At 39.4% G+C, this 23128-nt stretch overlaps 1 protein-coding gene across 2 annotated transcripts in view; it reads right to left on the reverse strand.

Annotated features, from left to right (window-relative positions):
• Nucleotides 1-4715: 4715 nt before the first annotated feature.
• PLOD2 (procollagen-lysine,2-oxoglutarate 5-dioxygenase 2) overlaps nucleotides 4716-23128 on the reverse strand; it is an 85157-nt gene continuing 66744 nt past the window's right edge. Inside the window, exons 11-20 of one of the 2 annotated variants that reach the window (XM_075937669.1) lie at nucleotides 20846-20950; nucleotides 18429-18554; nucleotides 16853-16994; nucleotides 15616-15678; nucleotides 13032-13145; nucleotides 12543-12608; nucleotides 9400-9504; nucleotides 9002-9148; nucleotides 6674-6799; nucleotides 4716-5970 (exon numbers count right to left, since the gene is read on the reverse strand). In XM_075937669.1, the coding sequence (XP_075793784.1) occupies nucleotides 5815-5970; nucleotides 6674-6799; nucleotides 9002-9148; nucleotides 9400-9504; nucleotides 12543-12608; nucleotides 13032-13145; nucleotides 15616-15678; nucleotides 16853-16994; nucleotides 18429-18554; nucleotides 20846-20950 (1150 nt within the window). In that variant the 3' untranslated portion in view covers nucleotides 4716-5814. The remainder of the gene's footprint in view (nucleotides 5971-6673; nucleotides 6800-9001; nucleotides 9149-9399; nucleotides 9505-12542; nucleotides 12609-13031; nucleotides 13146-15615; nucleotides 15679-16852; nucleotides 16995-18428; nucleotides 18555-20845; nucleotides 20951-23128) is intronic. The other variant, XM_075937670.1, reaches the window with a different exon arrangement.

Consider the following 23128-nt stretch of genomic DNA (forward strand, 5'->3'; position numbering starts at 1 on the left):
GTACAAGGCTTGTCCCTGGTACCTGCAGCTTTAAGAGGGGCCAGGAGACAGGAACTATAGAGTTGTGATTACTTTGGACAGAGTGGCCTCCAGGGCACCTGTGCTGTTTCCTGGAGGCCTCTTCTTTAGAAAAAAAAACCCTTTTCCCTCTTTCAGAAAAGACATTCTTCCTAGTAGAAAGAGGATTACCACTGTCAGAAAAACCTGTTTTCGAAAGAACACAATTGCAGTGCGGATGTAACTGAAGTTTTTCCGGGAAAAACTCTGTAGTGTAAACATAGCCAGAGACAAAGATAAAGGAATAAAATAAGCTTGTTGCTCTAGCTGAAAAGAATTCACACAGACTTTACTTGCACAGATGAAAAATTTTCCCAGCTGAATGTGGTTGTGGAGAGGGTTTAGCAAACTTTCCAAACTTCTGCATCCTTTTTATTTCTTTGCCTCTTTAGGAAGGCTTAAATGTGGATATCCCGCTTTTTTGCTTAACATACATTTCATTCATAAAGTACAACAGAAGGAGCTAAAAATTCAAACTTCAGATGAGATTATTGAAAATCCATCATTTCCCTTTGTGTTTAGCTATCAACTCATGAGAACAACAGAAGAAAATCAAACGAGTGACAAGCTTATGCTACAAAACAATGGCTTTAATGAGGGCTACATGTGATTGTTGCGAGGCGGCTCCTACTTCCCTCCCCCCCCCTTGGTTCTACTGTCCGCCCCCCGCGCTCTACCCCAGGCCATGGCCTGGCCCCAACCCTAGTGCCCAACAGGCTGCACAACTAGAACTGGTCAAATAGACAGGCTCGCTGGCCCTTTAAGGCAGGGCTTACTGGCCCACTGGCCAGAGTCAATATACAAAGTCACGGGACGGGTCTACAACCCCAGTAGGGGGACTAGGTTCCTCCCTACTCCACCGGGTCCCAGCCCAGGGCTCTATGAGTGGCAGGAGGACTCACCACTCGCTCAGCGCAGAATCCATCCGAAACGCGCCGAGGATTCCGGGGTGGGAGAGGCGGCTCCTGTCCCCTCCCTGGGCCACTTCCTACCTGGTCCAGTGGGATGGAGTCCCAGGTGCCTACTGGATCCTCTACTTCCCTGGGAGCTGCTACTTCCTCGTTGACGGCTGGGGAAGACGTCCCAATGGGCTTTCAGATCTCTGCTGTCTTCCCTCCGATCAGTTGGCTGGTTCAGGTCCAGAGCTCCCCTCTGAGGTCCTTCCTCTCCGGTGGTCAGCCCAGACTGAGCCTCCTCCAGGCTTTTATACCTGGGCTGCAATCTCAGCTTGCGCAGCAGAGTCATGAGGGCAGGGCTTCTTCGGCCAGCCGGGCCTGATTAGGCTCAGCCTTCACAGTGCGGGGCCGATACATCCGTCACAGTGCTGTTAGAAAAAAAAGTCAATTGATATACTGAGGTGTCAATCAGGAGTGCTGACCAGCACCTCGTGACTAAGGGGCTAACTCAGGTACCTAGCAAAGTTGTCAGGTGGTCAGACAATAATAATGCAGGTAGGAATTTCAAACTGGAAAAGAGGGGGTTTTCTCTCTCTCTTCTTTGAGATCAGAGCAGTTTCTCCCAGGGACTGAGGGAGATGGGAGATGCTTCTCTCTCCAAGAACGGACTTCCTAAAATGTGTAAGTAGGGAAAAGTTTAGATAGTCCATCAGGGTTTATTGTTTTCCTTGTTTGGAAATCATGTCTGAGCTTGCTAATTTTTTTTTCTTTTGAAGCATTACAGCCCAGAGGTTTTCCCTGAGTATCTATATCAAACGGTAACTCTTTCCATCTAGCCAATTTACTATGCTTGAAATTGTAATTTTGTTTTGATAATAAAAGATTGGGTTTATTTCCTAATTAACCAGTATTGGTTGATTGTTATGTCCTTAGGACTCAGTGCCTAGTAATAAGGGCAGAGTCCATTGTTCTCTGCGGATTCCCTCTATTTTCCCAACTCCATGCAAAATGGAGGTTGAGGCAGAGGGAAGAGCTTTACCTTAGGGAGGGAATTTCCCAAGTGATCTCTTCCCTAATTTTCTTGGAATTATTTGGGTGGTGGCAGCGAGTTCCCCAAAAACTAGGTATTAGGATTTTGTGGGGGAAGTTGCCTGTAGAGGAGTGTTCTTGCGGGCCCCCAACTTCTGCATATAGTGTCAGAGTGAGGAACAGCCTTGACATGAGTGTTCTCCAATACTAAGTCAACAGTCGCCTTCACACCCACACCAAAGTGGATCAAACATACTTAAGCTTCACATTATGTTAAAAAGCAATACAAGTTTGCCTCTCTCTCATCACCTTGACGAGAGTTCATTTGTGATTTATCAGTAAAGAACTAGGCTTGAACATAAGGAACACTAGAGAATCTGCAAAAGTCTCATCTACTGCAGTTTAGAGTCCACCATTATGTCCTTGCACTCCTAATGTCTTATGAATACTGCCAGAGGTTAGGCTGCATTTTCTCCAAGTTACTTATCTTGTATCTCAGTATCTCTAGTAGTAGGAGGGTCAGACATCTCTCCCAAAGTTTGTTTTATAGCACTATCAGAAAATTCAAATGAGCTAGTTTACTTATGGTACTTTAAAACTAACAAACCACATCTAATTTCATTGTTAAGACCAAACATTTGTGCATTTTAGATATTAATGTCCATTGGAATTGGCCTGTTTTTCCAATATTTACTCTATCCAGAGAAGTAAATGAGTGCGCTGTCTCAGTGCTTAACTTTTCAATCTACCTGAAAGAGACACTGTTTACTAAAGTCTGTAGTCTAGAATATAAAAGCAAAAATTACGCAGAATGATCTACAAAAAAAAAAATCTCATCCCTCCTCCAGTTTTCAAACCTCTCTTTATAAAGAGAGCCTTATTACACTGACCTACATTAAACTGATCGAGCAGTAGAAGGAATCCTCTGTTCCATTTTCCTCTAATAGGCCATAGGCAAACACTCAGAAAAAAGGTGTTTAACAAAGGCTGCTTTCAGCAGAGTGCTAAGGTTTTCTGTATTTTATCATTTGCCTAAGTGCAGCCTACATCCAGTCAAAGTAGCTCATTCAGTTAAAGGTACACATTGTAACTCCCTAAACCAGAACTCTCTGGTCTGGCAACATCCATGGTCCGGCAGGATCACAGATGTCTCTGAAACAGAGAGCCTACGGCAGCCCCATCCAGGGTGCTGAGCCCGTGGCAGCCCTGGGTGAGGCTATCAGTATGGGGATCAGGGACTGGCCACCCAGCCAGGCTAAAGGCAGGAGGCCGGCTGGGCTCAAAAGGGAATCTGTGGTGTGGAGGGTGGACAGGCTGTGGGATGGGGGCTGGGGATCTCCCCTGATCCAAGAAAGGTCCCGAGGGTGCTGGACCAGGGAGATCTAACCTATATCTCCAAAACTGGAAGGTATTCATTTAGGAAACTCAGTGTGCTGGTGCATTTCTGAAATCTGTAAGCATCTATTTGAATTGGAGAAAATTAAATAACTGCCCTACACTGAAGTCATTGTCCAGGCTTGCAGGAAACCCTCACCCGCTCGGCAACGTAAGGGCAGAACATTTTATAGATGCAAGCCCTGGCATGGGAACCACCTGCCTCCATACAGCTCCTCATGGAACGAGGTGTAACGGTAGTTCGGATTAGAGAGCCTAATCCAAACTACCTACTCTGTGCCACGTGTAGCCGCGGGCACGGAATCCGAACTACCGGGGCTTTAAAAATGGCAGCGCCCGGCAAGATGCAAATGAAGCCCAGGATATTTAAATCCCAGGCTTCATTTGCAACTTTGGTTGCCTACATTAACCACCCTAGTTCGAACTAGGGTGGTAGTGTAGACATACCCTCAGTGACCAGATAAATGGCCTGGTAAAGACCTTAAAAAGAGGTGCTGGTTGAAGAAACAGAATGGTGAGAGATTTGGGTCACCTATGGTTGTAATGGCAGGAAGCCACCCCCCGCCCCTTCTTATAGCCCACTTTACTCCTCTTATGAGGGGGGTGGATGGTAAAGACCCAGCCATGGATTAGCTGGAGGGACGTGGATGGAGAATGAGAGGATGTTGGTAAAATTCTCTCCTCCTCCCCCTGAATGGTAAAGTCTCAGAAATGGACATGCTGGAAGGACCTGGATGGAAAAGAGGGGGACCTGAATGATGCCCCAGAGGGAATTACAAAATAAATATGGGGTTACCTGCACTGTACACTGTCATCTGCCGATTAGTCCCAGACATCCAATAATGATGTTGCAACTTGATTAAATCCATAACAAGTGTCTTCTGTCCTTTCAGTATAACTGGATGATACAGAGAACTACAACTCCTAAAAACCAAACTGGTCTTAAAACCACTCAGACTAACAATGCAGTACTGGTGGTGATTTCCCTTCAACACAGCATCAGTCAGGATACGGAGGGAAAGGTTTGCTGCTTAGATCACCACAAAATCCTGTTAGCAAACAAGGATTATTACATCAGGCAGCAAACACACACAGTGCTGCTGAAATTCTTAAAACTTGGCTCATCTTGATATTGACCAAGATGCCATTTAGTGAAAGATATTATTCAATAGCAATAAGTAGCTAGCAGTCAATACTCAAAATATTTTTTGAAAAAGAAAAACCTTGTGCCAACATAGAGTTGATCATGCTGGCCATGTTCCTTTTAAAATAGTTAAAGACACTCAATATAAAGATAACAGTTTTGAATATAGTGCCATCATCACTAAGACAAACAGAAACTGTTACAATAATTTTAAAATTACCTTTTATTTTTTTCACAATTTTTGAAGATACTGTGCATTCTGGCACCTTACGTTCCATGGTTTAGAGTTTGCTTCAAGTTTCTTTAAGTTACAAACAGTAGATACAGTAGAAATATTTAAAACAAATTCCTTTAAAATAAACGGTGAGTCAAACCTCTTTGGTTTAAAAGAAAGACTTCACCAATTTCATTTTCCTGATACAAAATTCAAGTAATTTTAAATAACAAAAAATTGTGTTTACAAAACATCTTGAAATTAAAATTTATCAGTGTTCTAAAAATAGCATTCTGATTTCCAGTATCAATCTGGTCAAACTATACATTTACAAAAATAGCTCATTTTAATTGAAGAACACTTGAGAAAGAAGTAACCTTATTGTGACAAGCTTTTCTTTAATCTTTTCTTTAACACATTTATAGTTCTTGTTAAAACCATTTTAAATCAAACTTATTCAATCTATTTCTCAAACTCCACAATGCATATTTTCTTTAGGAGAATATAGATGTCAATATTTAATATGAACTAAATATTTTTATAAATTTACTGAGGAGTGCTGAGGTGCACATTAATGCACAAAAAATGCTTTTTTATAAAACCAAAATTTGTATGCAATGCTGCTAGGTGAAGGGATTCACTTAATGCTAATTGTATATGTGGCTCTCTTCGTGGTTATAAAATATGCACAACACACAACTTTGTCTGCATCATTTTACTGAATGAAAACCATGAGAAAAGATTTGGAGATAATTTTGTATCTAGAATTTTTCATAACAGAAAAAACAAGCCATTTTAAAATGCACTTCTATTTTCCCTCCCTGCCCCACCTTTCAAGACAGCAAAATACAAAAATAAGCAGGATATTTTTACTTTGTGATTCAAGGCTCAGAGTAGACATTTGGGAGTGTCCAACATTTTTAAAAGTTTTTTTTTCAATGGTTTAGCTTAAAGTAAAGCTGCTGTCTACAGGAATTAATTTAAAGTTTCTTTTATCACCATCTTCTCGGAGGAAAACTATAAATAAGAGTTTATGTCAAAGAACCAGCCATTGGGTTTGAAGAGGCAGGAAAACAAAGTTACGGATCGATAAATGACACTGCGATGTATCTTGTTCCATTTAAAATGGGAAGTCCTTCGTGTAAATGAGTAAGTCTTCCTGGATGCATGAAGCTCCACCCTTTCCTGGGTGACTCAATTGAACAGTTGTACCTAATAAATTTGCATCCACCTCCCTGTTGCAAAAATCAGAACACAGAAGTTTAATTTGGGATATAATAGCATTTACATACAAGAGTTTTCAGCATGTTTTATTGTTATTAACAGATACTTAACAATAGATGAAATTCTCTATCCATTCTAGTAAGGTATATTTCTTAAGAGATACTTCCTTTCTAGCAGTACATGTGGCAGCATTACATGGCAGTAAGGATTTCAATCCCTTTTATTTTGGTAATCATTGCAGAGCAGATTCTTTACACTCAGTGGTGTTTTTGTTTCCAACCAATCATCCATTCAGTAACATTATTGCTAATGATAAACTAATTAATCACCTTTCCTAGGCCCTGGTTCAGGACAGCTGCTTTATTTAGGACAGCATAGTAACCCATGATCAAGTGTTTTTCTTTATCAGGTGTCTAGAGCCAAAGCATCTCTCCCCAAAATAGCAGTTTTGAATCTAAAATTATTTAAGATAATGGAAAATATGCTGCATGCCTCAGTGGAAAAAATAGAACAAACTGTTCTACCATGCTCCATGGGTTGTTTCACTGACAACAACAGGAGAGCAGCTAACTGTTCATCCTGACAACATATTGTTAGGGGGGGTTCATGTCTCTTCCTCTTACACAAGTTTCTAGCCATGTTTATTTGGACCCAATGATGGTAATGATTAAGATAAATTCAAAAACAATATTTAGTTAAATGAATATTGCTTACCTGAAAATCTTCTCCTACTTTGTTGAGAGCAATGTTGATGGTAAATGTAGAAGAGTCATGATGAGGTCTGAGGGAACGCTGTCTGTCAGTAGTGTATTTTACAACAAAATTCAGCATGGCATATCCCTGAAATAAATGTGTAGCAATCCAAAAGGTTTCTCATCAGTGTCTGAATTTTTAAAACCACATATATGCTTATTTGTGGGAGCTGAACTGAAAAAAAACAACTCACTGGAAAGTGTTTCTGCTTCCAGTCCAATCAAAAACAGTTTTAATAACTCTGAATGTATTTTATCAATCATCAACACAACTGGCAAATCTAAAACATTTTCAATCAGCACATGAAGTAACCATTTTTTTAAATGTATAATAATCAAACAAAACTGAGTAAAGGGTAGTCTCTAAGGGTACGTCTACACTACAGCGCTAGTTCGAACTAACTTAGTTCGAATTAGTTAATTCGAACTAAGCTAGTTCGAACTAACGCATCTAGAACTAAAAACTAGTTCGAACTAGCGTTTTGCTAGTTCGAACTAGTAAGTCCACATTGAGTGGACTCTGAACAGGGCTTAATGATGGCCGGAAGCAGTGCCGGCAGGGCATAAAAGGAGGACTTAGAGCATGGAGATACTGTCTCAGGCTAGCCGAGGGCTGCGCTTAAAGGGTCCCGACCCCCACCCCGGACACACAGTTCTAAGGGGTGCCCCGCTTGCAAAGAAGTTCTGGCTTGGAGTGCCCTGAGTGCCCACACTGGGCACATCACACCACTCGGCCATCAGCCCGGCTGCACTTGCCGCAGGCTGCCATCTGGGGAGAGGGAGTAATTGGGGGGCTGCAGGAGAGCTTCCACCCCCAGAAGCCCGCAGAGCCAGCCCAGTCCTCCCCATCGGGGGCTCGTACCCCATTCCTCCCTCACCTCCTTCCACTTGCCCTTCCCTAGCCCCCCTTCTTATTGATGTACAAAATAAAGATAACGTTTCTTCCAACATTGACTCTGTCTTTATTGAAAAAAACTGGGGGAGACTGGGAAAAGGAGGTGGGAGAGGGGAAGAGAAAGGCTGGGAGAGGGGAGGGCAACTAACATGATCAGGGGTTGGGAACAGGTCCCAGATGAAGAGAGGCTACAGAGACTGGGACTGTTCAGCTTAGAAAAGAGGAGACGGAGGGGGGACAGGATAGAGGTCTCTAAAAGCAGGGGTTGGGTGGAGAGGGTGCATTCAGAAAAGTTCTTCATGAGTTCCCATAAAGAAGGACTAGAGGACACCAAAGGAAAGGACTGGGTAGCAGGCTTGAAACTAGTAAGAGAAAGTTGTTGTTGTTGACAAAGCAAATAGTTAACCTGTGGAACTCCTTGCTGCAGGAGGCTGTGAAGGCTACAACTAGAACAGAGTTGAAAGGGAAGTGAGATCAAGTCATGGAGGTTGGGTCCATGGAGTCCTATTAGCCAGAGGGTAGGAGTGGTGTCCCTGCCCAAAGTTTGTGGAAGGCTGGAGAGGGATGGCACAAGACAAATGGCTTGGTCATTGTCTTCGGTCCATCCCCTCCAGGGTTCCTAGGGTTGGCCGCTGTCGGCAGACAGGCTACTGGGCTAGATGGACCTTTGGTCTGACCCAGGACGGCCATTGTAAGCTCAGGGCTCAGTGTCGGGGGTCTCAGTGGACCCCCTTGATTTTCATGCACACCTGGTCCTGGGTGGCCAGGCTGGCAGCTCTCCTGCCCTAGACGGCCACTTTCCTGTGCCTAGTGCGGAGATCGTGGACGAGGTCCACGATGTCCGCACTAGCCCAGGAAGGTGCCCGCCTCTTGCGGTCCAGGGCAAGCTCCCGGGAGCCGCCAGCCTGGTCCCGGCAAGAGGGGGTGGGCTGGGGGGCATCGGGTGGGTGGCTCTGTGCCGTGCCAGGTGCAGGGTCTGCTGGCTGGGTGCTGGCAGGCTTGCACCTGGCACGGGCACCGTAGCCAGCCCGTGCCCCTTTAAGGGGTCCGGGGCCGGGAGGGGGGCATAGAGTTTCCCTGGTGTTGGCCAGAGTGGCCACCAGGGAAACCTGGGGAGGGCTAGCCTCCCACTAGTTCGAACTAAAGGGCTACACAGCCCTTAGTTCGAACTAGCTAGTTCGAACTAGGCGTTAGTCCTCGTAAAATGAGGTTTACCTAGTTCGAACTAAGCGCTCCGCTAGTTCGATTCAAATTCGAACTAGCGAAGCGCTAGTGTAGCGCATAGGAAAGTTAGTTCGAACTAACGTCCGTTAGTTCGAACTAACTTTCTAGTGTAGACATACCCTAAGATATTTCATGAGAAAGAAGATTCTTGTTCGTGAACAAGAAGTTTACCTTTGTATAATAGCCGGCAAAGACTTTTAGTGTTACTGGTGCAATGAACTCCCTAATGAAATGTAGCCATTCACCATCCAATCCGATTTGCTTCATATGAATATCATCAGTTGGGACATTTTCATAACCTCCAGATATACGACTATCCTAAAAAACAGAAAGAACCAAAAATGTGGTTTTTTTCCATTGCTTTTATAATAGGTTTTAATGTCTTTGAAAACTGCAGACATATAGAAATTAAAGGCAATAAAAGTGTCATTTTTAATTAAGTTCTCAGTAGTTTCAGACTACACCTTCCAATGCATTTTCTAATGAAACAATTAAAACATTGAAGTACATGAAGGCCTGTTAGTAAACATGTACCAGTTGTTTTTTTTTTAAACAAGAGATGAACTTACACGATGTTTTCCTCCAGACCATTGTCCATAATGTTCCATTTCCTCCACCAGTTCATCACAGGCAGTCTCTGAAAATATGGGAAACCAAAACACATCGGGGCACGGCTATAAAAAAATCATATAATCATGTTAGAAATCATAGTTATTATTGTAGTAATTTTAACTGATGTCAAAAAGCAGCTAGGTACAGCAATAAAGAAGTCTCATTATTTCCACTCTAAAGTCAGACGTCAGATATATTAAAGGAAGAAATTCCAGATCAGTCAGTACAGTACATTGTCTTTTCACTTCACTGTAAAAGGTTATTTATTGTATTTAGCTCGTGTTCCTGACGGGGTGGGGGGTTACAATTACCATAAGTTTAAATTAATATTTTTAGATATTCAGGAGAAAAAAAATGATATGTAAATTGTAGGATTATTCTCATCTAAACCACAATATCTTTGCCAAAATATTCTCTGAAAAGCAAAATCAGCATACAATCAACTACTAGAAGGGACTTCAAGAAGTCTTCTTGTAACCTAGTCTTATCACCTATACCAAATGCAAGATTATGCAACAACATGTATTTGTCTAACCTGCTCTTAAACTCAAATGATAGAGATTCCACATCCTCCCTAGTCAACTTATTCCATTGTGTGTTCTGACAAATAGGAAATTTTTCTTAATATCCAACCTAAACTGTCCTTGCTGCAATTTACACCCATTGCTACTTGTCCTATCCTCAGATGTTAAGGACAATAATTTTTCTCCTTCCTCTTTGTAGCAACCTTTTATGTACATGGAAACTTATGTCTCGCCTCTCAGTCTTCTTTCCTCATACTAAATAAACCCAGGCAGTCATTTCCTGTTTTGTGTGTATGCAATTCATTTAGGAAGGAGCAATCAAGTACTTTGCATTTGCCCTCATCGAATTTCATCCTATTACCTCAGAGCATTTCTCCAGTTTGTTCAGATCATTTTGAATTTTAATTCTACACACCAAAACACTCACCAGATTGGTATACTGTGCAAAATTTATAAGTATACTCTCTATGCTGTTATTTAATTAATTGATAAAGATATTGAACTGATCCTCATGAGATCCCACTTGCCTTTCCAGCTGGACTGTGCATCACTGATAACTACTCTCTGTGAATGGTGGTATGGCTAGACCACAAGCTTTTGTCAGAAAAAGGTACACAAAATGCACTCTGTATTTTGTGTATCTTTTTCTGATTCTTTTGTCAGAAGAGGTTTTTCCAACATTTGGCCTGTCTAGACTGGGTCAAATGTCCGAAAAAAGCTCTCTTTTCAAGGAAGCCCCCTTCTTCCATGTAGAATGAGGAACACGGGGGCTTCCGAAAGAGCGCATTTTCTCTTCCGCTTTTTTTTGCGGAAGAGCAAATGCGTTCCCTGGATACAGTGAAGTTTTTTCGGGATACCTCTGGGATACTCACATTTCCCCTTCCCCTTCCTGCCTCTCTATAAGAGGCAGCGGGACGGGGGGAAGGGGGAACAGGAGCTAGTATTGAGGGGGCTGGCTTAAAAGCTGCCGCCACCCCCCCAGCACCGACTCTGTGGTGCTGCCTGCCCCTCCATTAGCTGCAGCAACATGGGGAGCTTCCGGGGGCGGGGGGGTACTCTGCTCCCCGCTAGGATCCTCACTGTGGACAGGGGCTGCTGCTGGCTGGACAGGCAGCTCAGCTCACTCACAGTTTTCACTGGGTCCGGGACCAAACCCCACTGCAACTCTGCAATTTAAAACGCAGAAGAAATCGGGCAGCTTGCTCCCTGGCTCCTATTAAATATTAAATTGCAGAGCTGCAGCAGGGTTTTTTCTTGAATCCAATGTGAGCCAGGACTAAGCTGCGCAGCCTTCCCCTATTGACTAATTGAGTAGTCAATAAAAATTCTATCTACTACTCAATTAGTCAATTAACCTGATTTTAACATCTCTAATTCTGAGGTGCAAAAGCTAAGCATTTGGCACAAACATCGCTATACTGGGGGCAGTGAGATTTATTTGTGCAAAGAAAGGAATGAAGAATACAGTTTCCAATTGAAACAACCGAGGGAATTTAAATAAAAGGGGTGGAACAGAAGGTGAAATTCCACCAGACCACTGGAAGTGACATTCATCCTCTTGCAGAAAATTCTATGGGGTTCCCTTTCGACCTCAAATGTTCTTCATATTTGACACTGTTAAGATGGGCTTGAATAAAGCCCAAATGGTTAATGCACTATAAAAACAATTTTCCCCACCCCCCATATTCGCATTTACACATCAAACGTTATGAATGGAACACATCCAGCCTGACTCAATTAGAGTCAGTAAAACTGGTCCTACAATTGATAGGTATCTGCTTTTGCTGTTATATATATTTGGATTCTGTAATTTTCACTCCAACTCATCTGAGGAAGTGGATTAAACTCATGAAAGCTCATGATATATTTTTTATGAACTGCACCCTTCACTTGAAATAAGATACACAATTTGCGCAAACTGCATAACTTATTTTGATTCTATTTCGAAATAGGCATTTACACAGCGCCAAATTTCAAAACAACACACTATTTCGAGACATTCCTTATTCCTCGTGGAACAAGATTTACAGGAACACCGAAATAGCGGGTCCGCTATATTTCACAATAGGAGATGCATTCAAAAGACATGGGGTAGCTATTTCAGGATACCTCTGGTATCCCAAAACAGCCTTTCAGTGTAGATGCACTCTTAGTCTCTAAAGGGACACAGGGCTGCTTGTTGTTAAAGTTACAGACTAACATGGCTACCCCTCTGAGATTTCATATCAGTTGTAAGTCTCACTCAGAGGAAGTGGCTTAATGAAGTAAAACCACTACTTCTTGATGAACTTCAGTTTTCTTCGGACATCTCCCATCCAACTATTTAAAAGGATAAAATTTGCAATGCTTAGCAAGTTCTATAATGCAAAATTCAGTTATGTAGCCCTTCCTCAAAATTTCTAATTTTAGGATGCGATCACTTCCATTTTTTAGGTGCATATACAAACGGAGATCTACCCAGACTGCAGCTCATTGTGAAACGACAGTTGAAGCATTTATTCTATTCCATTCATTGAATCAAAACATAGGTAAATATTTGTTTTTGTCTGTCTCATTTTAATAGTATTAATACCAACCTGTTCCACTATATTTTCAGTGAAGATCTTTGAGTAGTTGGGGTTTATATAAGTTTCCTTCCAGTCCTGAAAAGAAGGATTTGAATGGATTAAACCACTCATTCATTTTATTTTTAAAAATGTACAACAAAAATATAAACATTAAATATTAATTTTACTACTCTGTAAATTCATTTAATTGCTTCCTTTCAAATCATTAGAAGCAATTAAATATTTTACTATATCTGTAAATTAACTCTTAATTCTATTATTTCAGGAAACATTTGGGGATTTATAGGGCCATTTTAATGATACATGCATGTATTTCCTTTTTCCCCAGATTATGAATCAGATATTTTATATGATATGCTGCTACTGAATGTATTATGATGTATGTGTCTTGATATGCTTTAATATTGTCTACTACATAAAAACCATAAAAAGTTATAAATTTCAAGATGGTCATATAATGATTTATAAAACTTGTTTCATGCATAATGTGATATATACCACAGGATTTTCAAAAATCTGCCAGAGATCATTGTTGTAGTGGGAGGTATTGTAGTTGGCAGTTGAAATAAGTCTCCCAAATTCATGTCTGTTAGTAATGTACATAAAGACACCCTGTATCAAAAAAAAAAATACAAAGAAAAATTGTTAGAAAAACTGATTAATAGTAAAAAAAGATTCCGCTTTTAAGATTTTATGTACAGCTCCCTAAAACACAATATAGTATCGATCATTTCATTTATATTTTAGCTATTTATTTGTTTTGCTCTCTCAATGCGCGCACGTGTGCGCGCACACACGTGTACATTTTAACTAACTTTTTTTTTTTTTAAGAAAATCTCTAACCTTTCACAGGACTGTTTCTGTTTCTGTCTATTACTGATTCCTAAATATGTATTTTTACTATGATCCACAATAAAAATGACATGTTTGTTCTCATTTGTTTTCTAATCAAATTAAGGCAACCAATTTTTTTTATAAAAATGCAAACATGTAATTGGAAAAGAAAAACACTTAATTTTTTTTTCCTTTAATAAAACTAGAAATGGTCAATGCTCTTGAAATACCTGTTTTCAAACAGAGCTCTCTGTTTGAATAAATAAAACTGACAACAATGTCTAAGGCTGGGAATTCTATCTGAAAAAGTTCAAGTACTGTCAAAAAACAAAACGTGCAAGTTCTGCTCTGCTTCAGTATATACACACACTATTAAGCAATCTTTTTGGTAATCAACCTGAAATAAAAATATCAGAAAATATAATACATGTTAAAATTATTATGAGAAAAAGAATCTCTCAGTGAGATAAACACCAAAACTTAAATGTGCTGCTATACTGCTTCATAAATAAAACCCAGGATATTAACAGGGCTCCCTTGATTGGAAATTAGATATCAGAAGGGTAGCCATGTTAGTTTGTATCTGCAAAAACAATGAGGAGTCCTGTGGCACCTTAACGACTAACAAATATATTTGGACATACACTTCAATGGGCAAAAAACCCACTTCAACAGCTGTGATAAGCATCTGCGGAAGTGGATTTCTTTGCCCATGAAAGCATATGCCCAAATAAATGTTTTAGCCTTTAAGGTGCCACATGACTCCTTATTGTTTTTATTAGAATTAGTGGCAGAAAATATTTTTGTTTAAAAGAAATTGGGTTTTCTTTTAATTTAACTGTTTTTCAGATCCAACCCTCATTTTACAAAGTTTTCTCTAGCTGACATTTGCACAACACAGAGCCATTCCCACTTGCTTCTGGACCTCAGTTTTAGATCTGAAAAAGTGTTAAACAGCCAGCATGGTAAAACGTATTAAACATGTGCTCAGTTCTTGTCCCTTACCAACACACTAACCAGTTGCAGCAGGGAAAACAAGGAGGGCCTGGCAAAAGTGGCTAACCAATGCTTATCACAACACTTTCCTATGCAATATATAATGGGCTTGATTCACCATGTTGTTGTTCAGGCTTTGTTCATGTAAGTATAATTTCATTAAAGTTACATCAGCATAAATCTGGAGAAACACTAATATCAATCAAGCCCTTTGAGCGGGGAAACAAATTTATTCTGACTTGAGAATGATTTGATATTGTTGAAATGAGGAAACACTACTAATATCTCTAGGACAGGAAGAATTTTTTAAGATCATACACTGCCCATATGCTTCTGACAGCATGCATATCTAAACTACATCCCTCTTTTGAAAGAGGGATGTGAATTAAGCAGATCAAAAGTGCAAATGAAGTGGGGATTTAAATATCCTGTGCTTCATTTGCATAATAGCATCACAGCGTTCTTCTGAAAAAGAGTATTTTGAAAGTGATACCACTGTCTACCTGCGGTTCTTTCGAAAAAAAAAAACCTTTTTCGAAAGAACACTATGACACAATTATGCAAATGAAGCACGGTATATTTAACTCCCCGCTTCATTTGCGCTTTCGATCTGCCTAATTTATATCCCTCTTTCGAAAGATGGATGTAGTTTAAACATAGCCTAACACATCATTAGTGCTTGTTTCCTTTTCCTAAAACATGACAAACTGAGACCAATTCTTGATCGCTTTTCACACATGGGGCTAGCAACAGGACTTATTCATGGGAGTAGACATGGCAGGATTTTGTCCAATGGTTGCACAAACACAAGCTATAGCAAAACTGAACAAAGACTTTGCAAATAAGTTAGACTACACAGGCCAGAGAAACTTTGCACTGTAATTTTTTGTGATTTTTTGAGTAATATTCAGAGAGGTTTTTAATTGTTTAACTAATTTCTCTAATAAAATGCCAATTAAGATAAATCCTCAGAAAATTACTAGTGATACTGTCTTGATTTCTAGGTCCCCAGATAGAGGCACATAAAGGGAACCTGCAGAACATTGCAGAAACATTAGGAGTCCATACTGTGAAAAATCAAGGCTCAAGATGTCTTGATTGGTCACCCTACATCACCAGTCCCTTTTGAAAATTTAGGACTAAAGAAAAAGAGATGGCAACATTTTCCTAGGGTAAGCGGAGAGAGAAGGATTTTTCTTTGGTAGAAAAATACTGCATAATAGTAACAACTAATGAATAAAAAAAGCAACACCTTTGGGGGTCTGAGCATATGGAATGTTTCCGAAGAAGGGGAGCCTTTTTCCCTTTGTAAATTCTAAAATGAAGGAGAAGCATCACATCAGTTGACCGATACATGGTCTTTCTGTTTGTCAGAGATGTATTAGGTTTTAGGTTCCACATTTACATTAGGCAAATACCAGCCTTTGATCAAAAGCTGATATTGCAAATTAGCTTTTACAAACAGCATGCATCTCCAAGCAAAGCTCATAGTTAAAGCTGTATTCACTAGCCCCTTCTTATCTGCTGCAATACAAAACCAAGCACATACCAGACTGGCTCATAGCACAGGTTGAGAAAGAGAAAGAGAGAGGGAAATTCTCTTACGAGCCACAGAGTCAGATTAGTTTAACACAAGCACATGGTAAACACAGATTGCAATAACCGATGCTTAGAAGGTTGAAAACAAGAGTATGTTGACTGGGCTGTTTTGTAGAATGAGTACAAACAAATGACAACATGCCTTGTTATAGAAGGAATAAAAAAAAATTATACTTGCCAACTTTTCTTGTTCAATTCAGCCAGTTTTTGTTTTCAATACTATACTGTCTGGAAATAGCTGTGGTTTACCTCTTATTTGTTTCTGTTCTGAAACTAGTGTAAATATTGGTACAAATATGGGTTTGCATATTTATACTCAAAATGTAAATCAGTCTTCATATACTGACAGAATAATACAGGTAAGGGTAAATAGCATAACACTCTTTAGTAAGAGTATCTCTGAAAATAGCTTAAAATAAGACTTTTACATTAGAAGATTCAATCAACTTTAAGTATTCTCATTTAAATATAAAATAAAGTGTCCGACCTAACTTGCTATAAGTTCCAAATTATTCCTATTAAGACATTTTTAGACAAATAGAGATAATATATCAGCTATCATCGACTAACAGAATAGCCACTGAGTCTTCCATGTTATACAATTCTGCTAATAAGCAAGGTACAGTACCTACAATTTCTATTTAAATGCATTGAAAACTCAGTGTGCTGGACTGCTGGTCTTAAACAAAGCCAAATGCTTCCATTGTATTCTTTTTACTGATTTAAAAAAAAAAAAATCAAATAAATGCCAGTATCACACAAAAAATTGGCTAGTACTTTTAATTAGAAAGATATCAACATAATTCAAGTTTAAATACATACATGTGTAGCAAGAAGGTAAAAAATGTGCATGTACTATTTGAAAGCAATCCATCATCCATACACCTTACCATTTCCCTGGCATTCCTGCAGAGTGCCATATCAGGATCCAATTTATCACGAACAAAATAGTTTCTCTCTCTCATCTCTGATCTGAGAGTCTGTCCTTTAATTAAGTATATATTAGCCATATAAGGGATATTCCAAACTCCACTGCAAAATAAGTCCAAGGGAAACAGTTAAGACTATGAAAACTGGAATGTATTTTGATTTTTCAATTTGAACATCATGCGTTTATTATCTACAGATCAGGCAAAGTTCAAGGCAATGCTGCAATGTTCCCACAATATCTGAAAAACTACAGCCAGACTTGAAGGGAGTGCACTCCTTCTGCAGGTGTAGGCAGTAATTAAAATGTTATGAACTTTTACCATTAAAAAGTAATATTATCAAATTCTCTAAAGTGGGTTTTAAATATATAAACACATCCCTTTTCAGACTAGGTCCAGGCTAGCAATCAGATTCATTTATCTTACAACATTTAGCTACTCTGTGAGATGAAAAGAACTATTAGATTTTATGTTAAACACCCAATTGTAGCTTCTCACAGGTCAACTGATTGCTTTCCATTGATATGCAAGAGATCATAAATTTAATTCAGTTGAGCCAATAACAAGTAGACATTTTCATAGTACAACACACTACTGTGCAGATCCCAGAGGCAGATGCCAGAGGCAGATCAATAAAATAGGTACATATCTAAAGGAGTATCAGGCTAGTAAGACTTTTCCTTATTATCAGGGCCAAATAGGGGATACTGGCACACATAAAGTACATTCATTCTGAGGAAAAGTTACTGTGTGTGAAATGAAAGTATTCCTCATTTGCTTTGACTTCAACATTTCTGGGTGGTAATAAGGATGGAAAGCAGATGGCTTGTAATGGAACAAATATTTCTATTACAGAATTAATTCAATTTCAGCTGCTGGTTAAATACTGTACTCATCCAGAAGAGATGGGAAAGTACTTTACTTGTGCATTGGATGAAATGTTACTGGGATTATTTTTGGCATAAATTCATAGTAGCAGATTAACAATAAACCGCCTTCAGTTTTCGCAATTAATCAAAGTTCATTTTCATAGCATAATACTGATGACCATCACATATTTATCATGATAGCATCTATGACTTCATTGTGCTTGGCACTTTGCTTTTCCATTTTAGATTGCTGAAATAGAAAATATTCCCAGCTTATTGAAAGAATGCATCAACATAAGCAACATTAAGGCTATGTCTGCTCTACTGTGCTATGTCAGCATACTGGAGGTCTTCTGAGCATGCCCCCCTTGTTTCACTATATAATAGGCTCACTATTCTGATGGCCCCGTAAATCTCATTCCACAAGGAGTAAGGGACGTTTTGGAACAGCAAATTATTTTGAAATAAGTGCAGTGCAGACAGCCAAATTTCGAAATAAGCTATTTCGACATAACATCAAAATAAGGTACCCAATTTGCGTAGCTCAAATTGAGTGTCTTATTTCGAGCTGCAGTGCAGAACAGACACACCATAACTATTCAAAAGTTTTCACTCTTTACATGGAAAATATTGTATCTGGTGTTCGTGATTAACTTAAGGTAACTTACACTCTGTTCCCTTGGACAATATCCACATAATCTTCTGATCGAGCGTAATAGCCATCAGGGCTCAAAGCACCCCAAAAGTTGGACCATAACTTCCCATGACGAGTTACAAGTGGAGCAATTATCTTTCTATAAAAATAAAATAATGAATAAGAAAATAAAAATGAACTTTGATGCTTCCATTATACTAGCATTAACTGCCAGTTTCCAAACCTCCAGCCACCCAAAGGTGAGACCAGCAGACAGGAATTCAGCTGCTATTCCCAGGATCCCTATAAATCATAGAGTTTTCAGGCAGAGGAATATACTGTCTTGTCCACTTTCTGCGGACAGGAGTAACACAAGCAGTTCCTCTTTAACAATGCTTAGCTAATGATATACAGAAGAGGCAAAAAGGCAAAGGACTTCACTTATTTTTCCATTTGGAATAATTCCATAACTCAGCCATTTAAAACAGAGGTGAAAAGAGAAATATGAGGTGGCTAGAAATGGAAGCAAAATAATGGAATTTCTTTTATAAGTGCAGCCCCCCAGGTAGGCCTGTTTTGTGAAGCTTGCACTACTTCTGTCTGCAGTCTATTACAAAGCAACACATTTCAGCAAAGAAATAATATACTCAAAATGACAAGCCAGCTATGCCTTTATCCACAATTCAGTCTTTATCATTATATAAACACACATTTCCAATATATGCTGATGATATTATTACTCTGCCTCTATCTAAATCACCTGAAAAAAGTTGGGCATTACTATTCAGGGCTGAATCCTGCCTACTTTACTCACATGGGAATACATGTATTTTCATGAATAAAGCAAGAAAGATTTGGCTCTGAAATAGCGAAAACAACATTGAGCTATTAATTGTAGTCAATGATGGATCTTTTCTAGAAATTGTAAAAAGCTAACAAAGTTTTATTTTATATTTGTATCAGATATGAAAGTTTACATTGTCGTGAATCTTGAGATCATTTTTTACAATGAGAAACAGATCTTAAGAGCCAGAATTACAGTGTTCTCTCATTTCCAAAATTAAATCTTTTTAAAACTCTAAATATTAAGACTGAAACAAGTGAGCTTTATTATGCCTTAATTGCACAATTTTTGATCACTCGGGGTACGTCTAGACTACATGCCTCTGGCGACAGAAGCATGTAGATTAGGCTACCAGGTATAGGAAAATGAAGCGGCGATTTAAATAATCGCCGCTTCATTTAAATTTACATGGCTGCCGCGCTGAGCCGATCAGCTGTTTGTCGGCTCAGCGCGGTAGTCTGGACGCGCGGGTGTCGACATCAAAGGCATTTGTCGACCACCCAGGTACGCCTCCTGGGATGAGGCATACCTGGGTGGTCAACAAATGCCTTTGATGTCGACACCCGCGCGTCCAGACTACCGCGCTGAGCCAACAAACAGCTGATCGGCTCAGCGCAGCAGCCATGTAAATTTAAATGAAGCGGTGATTATTTAAATCGCCACTTCATTTTCCTATGCCTGGTAGCCTAATCTACATGCCTCTGGCGACAGAGGTATGTAGTCTAGATGTACGGTCAGTCTTGGAAATCCTACTTCACTTAACAGAAAGCAATGATACCACACAGCTATCTTCAGAACGACAAATTCTTGGATGTTAATATTGGGATTTGTTTGTGCATATTTTTCTATGCAAGACATTTTGTGACTTGTTAGCTACTATGTTTAATATAAAGAGTGATAATCATCTGTCTATTTTCCTGGTCAACATGGGCTAGATTCACAAAAGGACTCAGGTGTCTAGCTGCCCCTTTAGCTGCTTACATTTTAAAATCAGGACCATTGGAATTCACAACCCCCTGCCACCTAGCAGCTGCTGCAGCTGTATTCTGTTGGTGCCGAAACTTGATAGACACCTTTTTGTAGTAAAAGATTTCTAAAGGTGCCTAATTTTCTGTCTCTGCACATGCAGTCTACATCCTCATACTTGCCCCCAAGATTGATGTACAAACCAGGGAAAGACAAGCATTCCTCCACCTGATTGGCCCACAAACCCCAATCCAGTGAACATGCTCAATTTACCTACCTTATTCACTTTAACATTTTCAAGTTAGAAAGTGGTTCCATTAACCAAATAAATTAGATCTGATTATTTTCCCCACATAACTCAGCATTCCTTCAAGCAGATTTTTTGCAAACAAGCAGCCAAGATTAATTACAAAGTTAAAAATGTTTGCCATTAGAAAGGCTTTGTGGTCTATTGGCAGCAAATAGCTGGCAGTAACATGATCACCTCATGCTCCCTCAAGTAGAATGGAATGCTGATATGCTCCAGAAGGAATTAGGCTAAATTTATCTTACAATATTACAAAACGACTTAGAAGGGACAAGGAGAAGGGAATATTGTGGAGTACTTCTATAGCTTCAAAAGAAGCTCTTCATTCACTAACCTGTTTTGCTCTATCAGAATTCTTAAAATCTTTGGGTTTGTCAGCACAACATCTGAATCTATACTGAAGTAATAGTCACAATCTTTTTTCTGGCGACAAAGTTCCCTGAAAAGAGAAAAGGCAGCTCTTAACACAATCAGTAAAATCCTTCTCTGACGTTGATATGAAAATTCAAGCACAGTGAAAATACGTGATAAAACATTTCTAACATTAGGTGCCTAAAATCATGTACTTAAATCCACATTTAGATGCTTAAATAAAAGGCATCTAATTGTAGAGAGAACATACATTTTATTTCACTTATTTTACTTTCTGTAAAAATTCCAATAAATGTTAAATTCCAATAAATGTTACTTTTATTTAATCTAAAATGAATTGAGTTTTGATTGGAATCTGGAAAAACTAATGATTAATAATGATATCACAAATAAGGTAACAAGTGAGTGACTGGGCAACAAAATGGCAAATGAAATTTAATGTGGATAAGTGTAAAGTAATGCACATCGGGAAAAATAACCCCAACTATACGTATAGTATGATGGGGGCTAATTTGGCTACGACAAATCAGGAAAGAGATCTTGGAGTTATCGTGGACAGTTCTCTGAAAACTTCCACACAGAGTGCAGCGGCGGTCAAAAAGGCAAATAGGATGCTAGGAATTATTAGGAAAGGGATAGAAAATAAGACCCAGAACATCTTACTGCCCCTGCATAAAACTATGGTACGCCCACATCTTGAATACTGTGTACAGATGTTGTCTCCTCACCTCAAAAAAGATATTTTGGCCTTGGAAAGGGTTCAGAAAAGGGCAACTAAAATGATTAGGGGTTTGGAACGGGTCCCATATGAGGAGAGGTTAAAGCGACTGGGACTTTTCAGTTTAGAAAAGAGAAGACTGAGGGGGGATATGATAGAGGTATATAAAATCATGAGTGGTGTGGAGAGGGCTGATAAAGAAAAGTTATTTATTAGTTCCCATAATAGAAGAACTAGAGGACACCAAATGAAATTAATGGGTAGCAGGTTTAAAACTAATAAAAGAAAGTTCTTCACACAGCGTGTAGTCAACCTGTGGAACTCCTTGCCAGAGGAGGCTGTGAAGGCTAGGACTATAATATAGTTTAAAGAGAAGCTGGATAAATTCATGGAGGTTAGGTCCATAAAAGGTTATTAGCCAGGGGATAAAATGGTGTCCTTGGCCTCTGTTTGTCAGAGGCTGGAGAGGGATGGCAGGAGACAATCGCTTGATCATTGTCTTCGGTCCAACCTCTCTGGGGCACCTGGTGCTGGTCACTGTCAGTAGACAGGATACTGGGCTAGATGGACCTTTGGTCTGACCCAGTATGGCCATTCTTATGTTATGTTCTTATGTTCACAAGAAAAATCAACTAAAAGTGAATGGAACAGACTACACACAAATCAAAGTACGGAGAAGACTGAAGGTCTTTTCCTGACCAGAATCACAGAAGAACCTATCAGTTCCCTTTTATCCTCCAGTTTACCATGAAATTCAGCCTGTGGTACTTCCCCTGCAAGTGTTCTTTAGCAAGGATTGTAGCCCTTTTGATTATCAGGTCCTCTTCTTATGTTCAAACTAGTATCCCAAGGTCGTTTTGTGGAACAGCCCTAGAAAGTCAATGATAGCCTCCTCCATTCCACTGACATAAAATCAAGCTATTCACTCGGCCACCACAGTTGCAAAAATCATGAGAACTGAAATCCTAAAATAATACTGAGTTAACAGGAAGGACAGTCAGTACAATGAACAATTCACTGAACAAGTTTTTACGAACATGTCCTTGGTTAGCAATGTAGGGTGAAAGTGCAGTACACAACCAACCCCACCTTCATAGTCAATTTTCATCATATCCATGTCCAACATGTTTGTATCAGGTTGTTAACGATGATTCCTGAATTTCCAGTAATTTTTAAACTTGATACTTCCATTTGACTCTGGTAGGGTTTATTGCAGTCTATTAATTTGCTCTGTCCAAAGCTTTGTAACTATGCCATAAAAATCATTTTGCTTTATTAGCAGCAAATAAAGCCTTAGCTAAATAGCAGAGGGGTTTTTCTTTTAACCAAAATTTTAAGATAATCAATATAGACTGATTTTAATTATATACTACATAAAATAAAACCTAAAGTATCAGCTTTAGATTCATTTTTGAACAGACATAAGAAGTCTCTTCAAAGAAAATTTTACAGGCAATTTTGGCATTTCAACTTTTTTATTTTTACAGAACAAATTGCCAGAGTACTCTGGTTCTGTAAGCGTAGTTT

Source organism: Pelodiscus sinensis, chromosome 10 (genome assembly GCF_049634645.1).
Source record: "Pelodiscus sinensis isolate JC-2024 chromosome 10, ASM4963464v1, whole genome shotgun sequence".
NCBI lineage: Eukaryota > Metazoa > Chordata > Testudines > Trionychidae > Pelodiscus > Pelodiscus sinensis.